Source organism: Felis catus, chromosome A2, assembly GCF_018350175.1.
Source record: "Felis catus isolate Fca126 chromosome A2, F.catus_Fca126_mat1.0, whole genome shotgun sequence".
In the NCBI taxonomy this organism is placed as follows: domain Eukaryota; kingdom Metazoa; phylum Chordata; class Mammalia; order Carnivora; family Felidae; genus Felis; species Felis catus.
In genome coordinates, this window is record NC_058369.1 from 106,997,148 (window position 1) to 107,009,799 (window position 12,652).

Sequence of the window (12,652 nt, forward strand, 5' to 3'; positions counted from 1 at the left end):
GGCATTAGAAAGAAAGAAAGAAAGAAAGAAAGAAAGAAAGAAAGAAAGAAAGAAAGAAAGAAAGAAGAAAAGAAAAAGGTTGCCTAAGGAAAATGGGGAATGATCTTATTTGTGGTTTTTTTTTCCTACTCTATGAACATACTGCTTTGATAAAATATTCAAAAAGACAAAAAGAAAAAGAAAAAAGCCCAATACACCTGAAACAACAAAAACAATACACAAAGGAAACAGAATCTTCAAGCGCTAGCTACAGCTTAGATCTCAAGCAATACTACCTAAGATGAGGAAGGCAGGAGGCTACTCATCCTTGAAATGGATGGTTTGAGTCTGACTATAGTGGCATGTTTAAAAATGCCTCAATTTTTTTTTTAAAGAAAACAAAACACAGTAACAAACTCATGTTCCCAAATCCCAGAAATGGAATTCCTGTCTGAATATATGCTCACCTTCTGGTAAAGAAACTGTAGGAATGAAAGACAATGTCTTCCTGGCCAGTCATATCCAAAAAGTGAAACAGGCAAGAAAGGTTTCAAAATGAGTAATAAAAAGCAAACTTAAAAAAAAAAGCAAACTTTTATAAAGTACTCACTGTATGTGTAGAAAGGAACACAGTGCAAAAAGATAGCTTAGTAGAAAAGCAGAAAAAATAAACAAAAATGACACATGCATGGAACTTCCCTATCCAGGATAAGGACGTGTTAATTTAAAAGAAATTATTCAGTCAGGGTCTGCATACACTTCTCTGGCTTCAGTTTCTTAAAAAGAAGATATGCAATAGTAATCTGTTAAGGTCCTCCCTCCCCCGGCCCCATGTAACTGCAAAAAGGACCAAAGTACTATGTTTTTTTTTTAATTTTTTAATTCGTAAGAAAAAGAAGTATAGCTACGACTTTTATTTATTTGAACAAGGTATCACCCACGTAATAGAGGCTTTAAACAGCTGAGACCCCACACGCTGGTTTGTCCTAATTCTTTTCAGTTGGGCCACCAGTGCCATATTACAAATTTCAATTGAAGTATATAAACTTGCAAGCTTTTAATATTTGCTTTGTGATGCACAAACATAGCAGAGTCAAGGTTATTATTATTCCTTTAATGACACTATTCTAACTGAATTCCATTCCACTATTCTTTCTTGAGTGTAAGAGAAAGGAGTACAGTTACAAAGATCTATCCCGCTGGGAATTTTTGCATAACCCTGGTTATACCCCTGGGAATGTTCTGGGAAGAGGTAAAATGTAAATGAGAACACCATCTATCATGTGAATCACTTAGAGAAAACAATGAAAGGAACTAATATAACCAAATGGAAGCAAACTAGTTAGAAAACTTGTATTATTGCAGTGAAGAAAATGATATGCAGTAGATTTCAAAAGATGAGTGCTACAACTAAAATGTAAAGTATGTAGTTTAAAATATAAGATTATTAATGTATAAATTTAAAGCACATAATCTACAAAAATTCAGTTTATATATATAAATGTGCATCTAATTTGGAAAGATAAGGCTAATCTACCTTCTAAATATTCTTTAAATTCTCTTTTCTGAAAAAGACAGAATTCTACTTCCTCTGGACTAAAGCATATCTTAAAGTAATTCTGCTTTATTCAGCAGAGTGTCTGAGTTCTGAAAAGATTTGTTTCTAAGTCATAAACAATTTGTGATAGCCGAGTAATCTTTTCTTTCAGCCTCCATTCACTTCCCAGGATGGACTTGTAGGGAGTTGTTTTGTTTTTGTTTTTGTTTTTTTCATTTGCTTTTGATGTCTACATAGGTGTTCCAAAAGTCAGCACCCTTCAAAAACGATCAGCAGCAAGCTATAGATCTTTCTATTCTGGATTTCCAATTGACATGTTTTAGAAGTAAAAATAAAGAATGGGAATATTTTTAGGGAAACCCCAAGTATTATGGTTTAATCTCATTTTCACCATGTTTGAATGCTCTGTTCTCTACTTTTCTACATAGATTTACACATTACAGACAAATGTATGCTCTGTAATCCAGTGTTGAACAGACTTTAGCTGTTCATTCTCCTAACCTACATTTATCAAAGGGCTAAAGCAATAAAAAGAGAAGCATTTTATGTGGTTGAGGTAGGTAAGGAAATCTGGTTATTTACATTTGAAAAAAGGGCCCCATAGAATTTGTAGATGGGCCACACAGAGGGGGTGGGGTTTCTTTCTATTCCTAGAGATAGGATGCCTCTGCTCCACTAGGCATTCCCAGAGAAGAATCAAACATTTGTATAGGGCATTTAGCAGACAATCTAACCTTTCAGTTCCAATATTTGATAACCTCCTGCCTCCAGAAATCCTTAGCATTTAATTCATATACCCTATTTCTCTTTTTAAATCATTTTCCTTTGTTCTGTTCTCAATGAATGAACATCGAAATTAGCTGTTCACCATCTTCTGAACAATAGTTTTTTTATGTCAATGAAAATGTGAAATAAAGCACATCTCCATTTCCTTTTCATTAGACTATTTCAGATTTATTTTCACCTTTGTTTAGAGGTCTCCTTCATAATTAGGTGTTTTATTCACAAGTCCCAGAACCTCACTTGTTAAACTGTAAATATTCACTACTGAGGACAAATAAAACTTTACCATTGTGAAAATGTTTGGCTAAACAATCATGGTTTTAGCATGTTTTTCCAAAATGAGATTACATCTATTGTTTTAAGGCGTGATCATGTATTTCTACCTTAAGAAGGGAATTAAGACTTTGAAAAGACTTAGGAGGAAAAAAGTCCTAAGAAGCAGATCACATTTAGGGTAACCACTTTATCTTCTGTGCTGCTGTATTTGCTAAACAGTTATGCTCCTAATCCTGCAACAGTTTAGTCTTATTGAAGAAAGACATGTATCTAAAATGTTACAAGGTGCTGTGGAGTCTCACTCTGCAGGGTATGGATGGCAAGACAAAGTCAGGAAAGACTTCAACAAGGTGAAGCCTACGGGGAGACTGGTGGAGTAGGAGGTCTGCCACCACCACAGAGCAAAAGCACAAGTTTAAAAAAGCAAAATGAGCCACACGTACAAAGGCAGAGAGACCTAAAACAGCTTCATCTGTTCCGAGACCTGAAAAATTAGAAGGGCTCTAGCTCAGCAGATAGGGAGGAACCAGGTGCTGGGCTGGCAAAAGTTAAAACTGACACAGCAAGTCGAGGTCCAGATTGTAGAATAATGTTCTGGAAGACTTTGCTCCGAAGGGAGTTTAAGGAGAAAATTAACAAGGTCAGACAGCTATGTATTAATGCCACTGCAGAGAATGCATTGGGAGGAGGGAAAACTGAAGGCAAGAACACCAATCAAAAGGCTTATGCACTAGACCAGTCAAGACAGAATGTGGATGTGAACCCAGAGCATGAAACAGAGATAAGCAGAGACCACAAAATGAAGAGATTTTTGAAAGGCAGAATCAACAACTTGGTAAGGCAAGCAACTGAAAGTGTACAGTAAAGAACTGGGAGGGATTGAAGATAAAGATTTCCCGCTTGGATGGTGATGTCATCAACTGGGAAAGGCAAGGGAAGCGGACGAGAGAGGCTGATCAGGAAAAATTGTAACAATAATTTCCACACTGGCCTGGCTGAGCAGGAATTGTCTGTGGAACACCATGGGTAACAGTGTTTTACGCCAATGCCAAGCTAAGAGCGGAGGGTTGAGTCCGGATGTGTTGCATTTTTCTGACTTGGCACAAGCATCAAGGATGAGTTGGTGGAGCAGTGAAGATGCCCAGTAGACAGGGGCAGAGGGGACACACACGCTAGAGATAATGATGTGGGAGACATCACTACACAAAACTGGGCTGACCACTACCTCAGCCAAGAGCCACATGTCTATTCATATCTAAGGTCATAAAAATTAAACAAAAAAATTCCCATCTTCAGTCTCATGAACCACACTTCATGTGCCCAGTGAGCAATGTGTTTAGTGGCTATAATGCCAAATGCTTCAGGTACAGATCACTTCCATCATCACAGATAGTTCTATGGGACTTTGCAGGGATGGCACATGTTAAATAAGAGCAAAGGCTTGCAGACAGAACCCTAGGGAAACAGAAGGGCAGGAAGATGAGTGGAGTGAAGAGGAGTTATCAAAGCAGTAAAAAGGGAAAGGAAAAAATCACCCCACTGTGGACCAAGGGAAGAAAGAGTTCAAGGACACAAAAGAGTCAAGAATTTGAAAAACTGAAAAGACATCAAAATAAGAAAAGGAACGAATTTGTATTTTTTGGTAGTGATTTTACCCTTGCATTTGGTATAGTATTGGAAGCATTACCAATTTCTTCAGATGTAAAATGACTCAAGGAGAATACTTCTCCCACTCAGATGACAGGTTTAACTTTTAGAAAACACTCAAATGTCCAGAAAGAGCAATGCCAGAAGTGTGACCATTCCCTTCCCACACTGTAAAGAAGAAAGGCAGGCCTTGCCTAGCCAGCATCCTTAGATGTCATCTTTCTGGGAATTTCTAAGAATCTCTAATTAGTTCTATATCATTGTTGAATAGGCTTCTTGAAATCGTATTCTAATAACTATATTCAGACATTAAACAGCACACAAAATTATCTTCTCAGATCAAAAATTAAGCTGAGAGAAGACCAGTTACCAGGGGATGGGGGCAGTGGGGAGTTAGTTTTTAGTAAGCACAGAGTTTCAGTATGAGATGATGAGAAAGTTCTGGAGGTGGCCAGTGCCGATGTTTGCATAACAACGTGAGTGACACTGAACTGCCCACTTATAAAATGGCTAAAATGGTAAATTTTCTGTTACGTATATTTTACCACAATTAAGCAAAGAAAACTGTAATAGAGCTCAACTAAAACACAGGAGAGGATATGGATATAACCTCTCACAACTCTTGACACCTGGGAAATTGAAAACACCAAACTTAAAAGGGAAAAACATGGCTTACAGACATCTGTTTCTCAAAGTCACAGAGGTATCTGCAGGAGATGTGTGATATTAGGTGTGAGAACATGGTTTTGCTAAATTGTAAGGTGGAAAGCATTTCTGGTAGCTATTGATACTGCCCCCTGTGAAACTGTCAGTGGTCTGGAAAAAATGAAACAAGTTAGAGCTTTAAGTGGTACTAATGAATGAAAACGTATTAGGTCAGTTTCATAATCAAGATGGCATTTATACCCCTTTCTTTACTATTTACACCTCAGGTCAACAGCTGTAGTTAGTTGGTAGAATGGCAAAGCCTAAATAGAGAAGGAACCCCCGAGGCAGCCATGTTTGTACAAGCATAATGCTCACTCGGGGATTCCTGGGAGGCGAGCATCCTGTGAATCACAACTCACGCATTCTCTGACAGGCCCTAGAGCAAGGCTCAGGGAAAGAAATACTGGAAGGGATCTTAAGAGAAGCCAAGGGCTCCGTCCATGCGTCTTACTGTAACTAGGAAGCAGAAAACGAAGGTAAAAACTAAATCAAAACAAGTGCAAGTTCATGAATGTAAAATAATACGAGCGAATGCATTTGTATAAGTTATTCAATAAATAATCTCACATGGATGTTAACTACTGACTTTCTCCCACCAGCATTTAGTCTTTTTCTCGTGAACGTAACAAAAAAAATTGTAAGTAAACACTTGCACGTTCATGGATCGTACCCTATTTCTTCTCCGAGGATATTAACCAAATACAGAGAATAGGACCATCTTTTAATCAAAACAGTTTTCCTTGGCTACTCTTTGGAGCTCTACTCAGATCATATAGGGACCCTGCTGATGTCACAACTTGACAAATATAATCATCTCATGACTGTAAGCTAGAAAGGTACCAACATAATGCAAGAACAGACACTGGAAGTAGAAACCAACCAGAGAGAAAGAAGGAAAGAAGGAAACAAGAAAGACAGAAAAATTCAAGAGATGAGTCATACTATACTTACAACTTTCAGTCTGATAGTCTGGCACAAACTGCTCATCATTGTCAGGTACCTGAGCTGAAGAAAAAAAGAAATTAAAAAAAAATTAAGAGAGAAACTGCCAAGGCATAAGGAATGTCAAGTAAGATCTTTCAAGTAAGATCTTTTTCAGCTCCGATCAAACCTGTGATTATTTGCCAATGAGCTCCTATTTCAACCGGTATTGACGGCCATACTTGGGAGGGAAAATAGAAGCAACCATTGATGTCAACTAGAAAACATTTTATGTCAGAAATGTAATTGGGGCAGTTGTGGTCCCTCTGACTATCACCTGCCAGATGGAAATAAGAGAGACATACAAAATAGAAGAAGCTACAGGATTTCTATTAGCTGCAGTGCTTCTTTGCAAGAATGAAGTAAGAAGTATTTCAATTCACTCAGCCAGTGCTTCAGCAGCCCATCTAAATTAACTACACAATTTCTTTCAAACGACGTGCAGCTACACACATCCCTCTGTTTTTTCAGAAATGCCTGCTTCTGGTATGTTCGGCCTATTGCAAATTAGACTGCCATAATTAAAAATGTTTGACCTAAATTTGGCCAAAATAGGCTACAGACTTTTTTTTTTTTTTTAATGAAAGCATTGTCTTTGATTTTGGTCGTATATAAGACAATATTGTATTTTAGTGATTGTGTCATAATACAGTAGAAATAATAAAAATAAAGTCAATCTTTTCATACCAAGTATTTTCCTGGCAACTATACAACACTAATGAAAAGAATATCAGTAGTTCATCAACCCTCACGTCAAATACCTTCCCTATTTTTAGTAAAGGAAAAAAATACTGAATAGCAAGGACTTAATGCATTCAGCAGCCATCAAAACACAAGGACAGTTTTTCGCTTCTAAAAGATTTTCATCACGGTTGATTCAGACATCAAAATAACCTATTCCAAACTAACAAGATATTGCTAAAACAAGTTTTCGGGTACACACACAGATATACATACTCACATACACACAAACTACATAAAACAGAAGTTAGTTACTTTTAATTTAGTAAAAATAGGAGTTGTTCTATTTAACTTTAGCTATGATGTGATTACTAGTATTACTTTACTAGTATTATCTAATACTGAAACGTTTTATCCAGTCAAGTCATATTAAAATAAATGTCAATTAATTTTTTTTAAAAAGAGCCTACTCTGAATGGGGAAAGTTTATGAACAGAATCACTCTTTGCTGAAAAAGTTTTGGATTGGTAGTTGAATGATTTAAGAAAAATTCCCTATAAAAAGGAATTCTGTATTAAAATTTTTGTATAAAAAAGAAATACAACATAAATAGGATTAAGCATTCTTTTGTGTTGGCTTATTTAATCACATTTTTTAAACGGGAAATATCCGGCTGAATAAAATTTATATCATGTTTTCAAAAGGAGAACCAATGAAAATCTTGCCAAGTATTAAAATATATACAATGTGACATTAAATTCTTTCCTAACGTTCTCTGTGAACCAGTAGATCAGCTTATTAAAGACAAATTCCATCCTCTGTCACCAAAAATGTTAAGAACTTTTTTCCAAGCTATTAACTGATCAACCTATAATAAAAGAAGAGATTTCTTTTGCCCCCTTCATATTCCACTAATGTCTGCTACCATGGATAACGAAGGTCATGCGAACTTCAAATCATAGTTTTAGGACTTCCTTTCAGTGTAAACTACATGCATTATTTAACCTATTTGAACTGTATTTTATTCCTCGGTGTAAAAGTGTTAATACAGGATTTCTGTGACAACTACATGGAATTCTAAATGTGACTTATTTTTTCCAAACTTTCACCTCTCACCCACTTCTTTCAATTCACACACACACAACTCCTCCCGTCATTACAATGCACGTTACACATCTTCAGCTCTCGGGAATTATATTGGAAAGGGATTAAAAAAAAACTGCTACAATTTGTACATTAGTATTCTCTAACTATAAACATTTTTTCACATTACAGTAAGCTTCATTTTTCTCACAGAGTTGTACAAGTAGAGTTTTCACACCAAAAAAAAAAAATGTTTTCAATATCTACTTAATAAATAACAGCACGTAGACAGAACCAAATCCTACACATTTTTCCATCAAATCCACATGTTTTGGTTTGCCTTCGAAATTAACAGCTAAACAGACATAACTATTGAGATGCAAAATTATCAGCCACAGCAATTACTATGCTTTTTAAAAGCCAACATTTACAAGAATCTAATAAAAATGTAATATCCCTTTACAGGAATAGTTAAAAATAGCTGGTGAGTAACAAAAATATATTTGTAACTGAATATGCTGGTATGAGTGTCCTAAAGGCCAGACATTATTTTTTCCTTACTATCATAAGACAAAATTGCAACTCTGGGATACATATCACTGCAAGAGAGACATAAAAATCACTGATGATTTTTTTGATACGTGGTATGTGCTGGAATATGTTGGGGAGCAAAAAAAGCAAAATTTTAGAACAAGCTGGAAGTTATACTTCCAGATACATAGAAAATAGGTGCGTAACAATTTGTAAAAAGAATAAGAATACGAATTGCTGTAGAGCTGCTATTTCTGTTCTAACTCTTTAACATACTGAATAAATACTTCACACTTATGCCTGAACATATTACAGAATTTTAACAAAAAACATATGACTCACATTTTCACAGAAGCTAATCTTAAGGAACTGAATAGACCAAATGAAGCAGGCATGCTACTTAAATAGACAAAGGCTTAAGTATACTTCTAATTTCAAGTTAGAGTAAAAGGAAAGCAGTTAACGAAAAACACACGTTGGATCTGGGCAAGGAAAATATGACAAAGTATTGCCACACTCGTATCATGCGTTTCCTTTTTTCCTCAATTCACGGGAATTCTGTGAAGTAGCAAACTACAGCTGCCTGAAAATGTGTGGCAAGCCATACCAACTCCAAAGTGGAAAATTAACAATAGAGGCCAACCTTTAAAAAAATACTATTTTCACTGCTATCTATTATCAGCTATGCTTGCAATAATCACCTTTGGGGAATGAAAATGTTTCCCCACACTATGTAATTAAAGAGGAAGGGGAAGAGTAAGAAAGGACAAGGGGGAAAAGTATATACCAAAAGACCAATAAAAGGCTTTCAAGAAGATTAAGCATGTGGATTTTATTGGTAATAGCTGGAGTGGCTCTATCAGTTCATTGCACATTAATAGACAAGTTGCCATCAAGTCTCAGGACTTCAGCTTTAAAAGGGTAGTATCTGCACTCTCAGCTATTTGCTTTACCTAGATTATTATCCAAAGTTGTTCTCTCTCTCTCTCTCTCTCTCTCTCTCTCTCTCTCTCTCTTTACTGCATAGCAATAAAGACTATGAAAAACAAACTCAAAAATACTAATCATGATTCAGATGTCACAGCATCACAAACCCTCGTTTTTAGTTTCAACATACTTTTTTAACTAACACTTCCGGGCACGGTGGCAGTTTGTAAATAGAGTTCCTTTATTTTTATGCTTATGCTGAGCTTTCAGATGAAATAATAATGACTTAAGAAAAGGTGAGAGTTTAAATATTTTCCAAGGTTGGCTGCAGGCAACCTGTTTCTTACAAACTAGGTGTCCGTGAAGTTTTCTTGTAAAGCTATGAAAAAAAAAAAGTGGGAAAATTAAAAATGGAACAAATGGCAAGTATAAAAGGGGTTAATATTTAATTAAAACCAGTTCTATCCACTGTAACAATGACCTGGAGCCAAACAAGGCGGAAGATGTATGAGTCATTCTTTCTGCCTGTGAATGAGACAGCTGATCTCCTCAGCAATTCCTCCAGACAAGCAGGCAGAACTGGAGTTCTGCCTCCATTCACAAAAACACAGTCCAGCATGAGCCATGTGGCCCAACCACAATCTTTTCATGTCACACCCTTCCAGAGAGCTAAAGCAAGTCAACTTGAACTTGCAATAAACACACCGATTTTATCGCTCTATCTCAAATACAGCTCGGGTTCATTAAGGTATACATTTAAATAAATGACAAGTTTACAAAATTAAATCTATCTATCTAGACATCTATAGACAGATAGATGATCGATGGATAGACTGACTGATTTATTGCGTCCTGCTTTATAGGGTAACTTGTCACAAAAACCTAAATGTCTAAAACTAGGAAGGAAGAAGAAAAGGAAGAAAGGAAGGAAGGAAGGAAGGAACTAAGAGAATGGAGAGAAGGATGGAGGAAGCAAGGATGGAAAAAATTCATTGAAGAAATGCCTTGTTTTTCTTGCCTATTATTCAGATTTTCTTTATCCTGACATTAGACTAGATTATTGCTGAACTTTGTAGCCTTTCACTTTGAACCAAAGAATTAGAAACGAGTTGCTCTGAATAAACTTAAATTTTATTTTAAATAAAAGTAAAACAACAAGAAAATCAACCTTTGCACAGTGGCATTCTGTGTAATCCTAAAATGAAGCTTCGGGCCACGGAACAAAATAATCATGAAGCCACTAAGCCTGGTTTTATACCACATCCGCTTTTAAAATTAAAATGATTGTACCAACATATAAGCATTAATTAATATGGCAGTATAAACATATTTAAAGAGACAAAAAAAGAGAGAGAGAAAGCTTTTCTGCATGACAGAGACATCTCTAATACTTGATGCTCTAAAAAAAAAGAAAACAGTACGTTTTAGTTGTCTTTAGCCTCAAATAAGCTTCAATTCCTAACATTAAACTAACCTACAGTGACTTGAAAACTTAAGTGTGGCTGAAGAGCTGTTGTTTCTATTTTCTCTAATACTACGGAGGTCTGACATTATTATTATCATTTTAATTACAAGCTTGTACACAGGTCAAAGGGAATAAAGTTATATTATTAAATCCAAAACATGACACATTTCTTGTAACTGAACCAGAAAAGCAGTATTTCATTAACACTCCTTAGGACCTTCCGGAAAAACTGTATCTAAACTATACCAGATCCAAGATCTATTTAAACAAAGTTTGGTGGGTTTTTTTGGTTTTTTTTTTTTTTTTTTTTGGCTTTTTGTTTTGGTGAGGGGGGTGGTTTGCAAGTAGACTCTAGATAAAAAGGCATTTATAGAATTCCAATAAATATTTAGAAATAGAATACATTTACTTTACCTGCTATCTTTTAATCAAGTCCAAATGAGAAGTCTTGCTCTCATATTTTAGAATATTTCTTGTTACAACAAAAAGAAGGGTCACGCCCCTCCCCCCTAAACATGAAATGATTCTTGCTCAAAACTAAGAAATAGGATGGACTTCGGTAATTTGATGCTTTATCCTCATTTCCTGTTTTACGTAAACCACACAACATAACGTAGTTTTTAAAATCTTTAGTTTTTACCGGATCACATTTAAAAGAAAAAACAATATATTAATGGACACATATCCAATTTATGTTCCATTTTAACAAGAAACAGTTATAATTTTTGAAAAATTAAAATGAGTACATTAGGACCAGGGTGCATTGTGGGTGGCATTATGTAAGGCGAGTAACCACAGCACCTATTATTTAAAGGGACTTCATTAGAAATTATTTTGAATGTAAATTTAGTATCAGCCACTGAAGTAAAGGCAGAAGTCTCTACTGTTAACTCAACCTATTATTTGAAGGTCACACAACACAAAAGGGAAAAAAACAAAAAAAGAAGCCCTATCTGCCGGAAGCAATAACTTTTGGTGTAGAAAGGCTGTTCTTGAAGAGAAAACTTAGATTTAAGTGTGGTGGCAGCAGGAAACTTAACTATAACACCACTGAGAAACATTCTACCCTGTGGCAGCAAATCACTGTTGACTTTTGTCCTTAATATTACTGATGAAATGGAACCTCAAGAACATCTAGATCCACACCAAAAACAATGTTCAAAATGTGCTATGTATTCACATTAGATACATAGGAAATTTACGGTTTCTCTTTAAGTTATGTTAGTAGGTAAGCTCTACTAAGCAACTTTGGAAGAATGCAATCCTTTTTAAACTCAACTTTATATCCTTCTAGTTATCTTCCTAACACACAAAAGGATCCATTTTAACTACCAATTTCTAGGACACCATTCACTACAGCATCACTTAAAACAGGATGTTAAGAGTAAGACATTACCATGATGTTGATAGGATTGATATATGAACTCATTATTTCATGAGATCAAACAATTGAAATTGCCTTTCTGTCAGTAGCAATCTAATTCAAAAGAAAAAGAATCAATAAAAAATTGTACATAGTAAAATTATAAAGCGGCTTTGGCAAAATTTTAAAAAGACACATATTATTTTTTTAAGTGCTACTCTGGTCACTGAAAACGTTATCTTTTCAATTTTCTTCAGAATGAGATGTGAATACATTAAATTGTGGTATATATGTTAACAACATTTAAATTTCAGGGTTAATACTTAAAAAGTGATACTAATACAAAGTTACATTCTTCACAAACATATTTTTGATCCTGCTTAAAAATGTAAAATACACTTCCATTCTTCCCCCTAAATTAGAGGATATTAGCAAATTGAGAATACTGGCTCCAACCTTCACCCTCAAATAGTCCCGCCTTATCTACCCCAATTTGTCCTTAGATGTAAAACACATTTCATAATTCATAATATTTTACCTATGACTAATCCCTATGTTGCACTTTGAATCTAATTTATAAAAATTCTTACAGGAAAAAACAAATTAAACACTCTAGGATATATCATTTCCCAAGTATTTAGGGGCTTCGATAACTTTTTAAAAACATAAC

At 35.2% G+C, this 12,652-nt stretch overlaps 1 protein-coding gene across 11 annotated transcripts in view; it reads right to left on the minus strand.

Annotated features, from left to right (window-relative positions):
* The window catches only part of ETV1 (ETS variant transcription factor 1), a 92,831-nt gene that overhangs the window by 74,235 nt on the left and 5,944 nt on the right, over positions 1 to 12,652 (minus strand). For 9 of the 11 annotated variants that reach the window (XM_006929226.5, XM_011280411.4, XM_019825532.3 and 6 more), the window contains one exon: positions 5,903 to 5,956. The exons of the other annotated variants lie outside the window; for them this stretch is intronic. In XM_006929226.5, the coding sequence (XP_006929288.1) occupies positions 5,903 to 5,956 (54 nt within the window). The remainder of the gene's footprint in view (positions 1 to 5,902; positions 5,957 to 12,652) is intronic. 11 annotated transcript variants of the gene reach the window in all.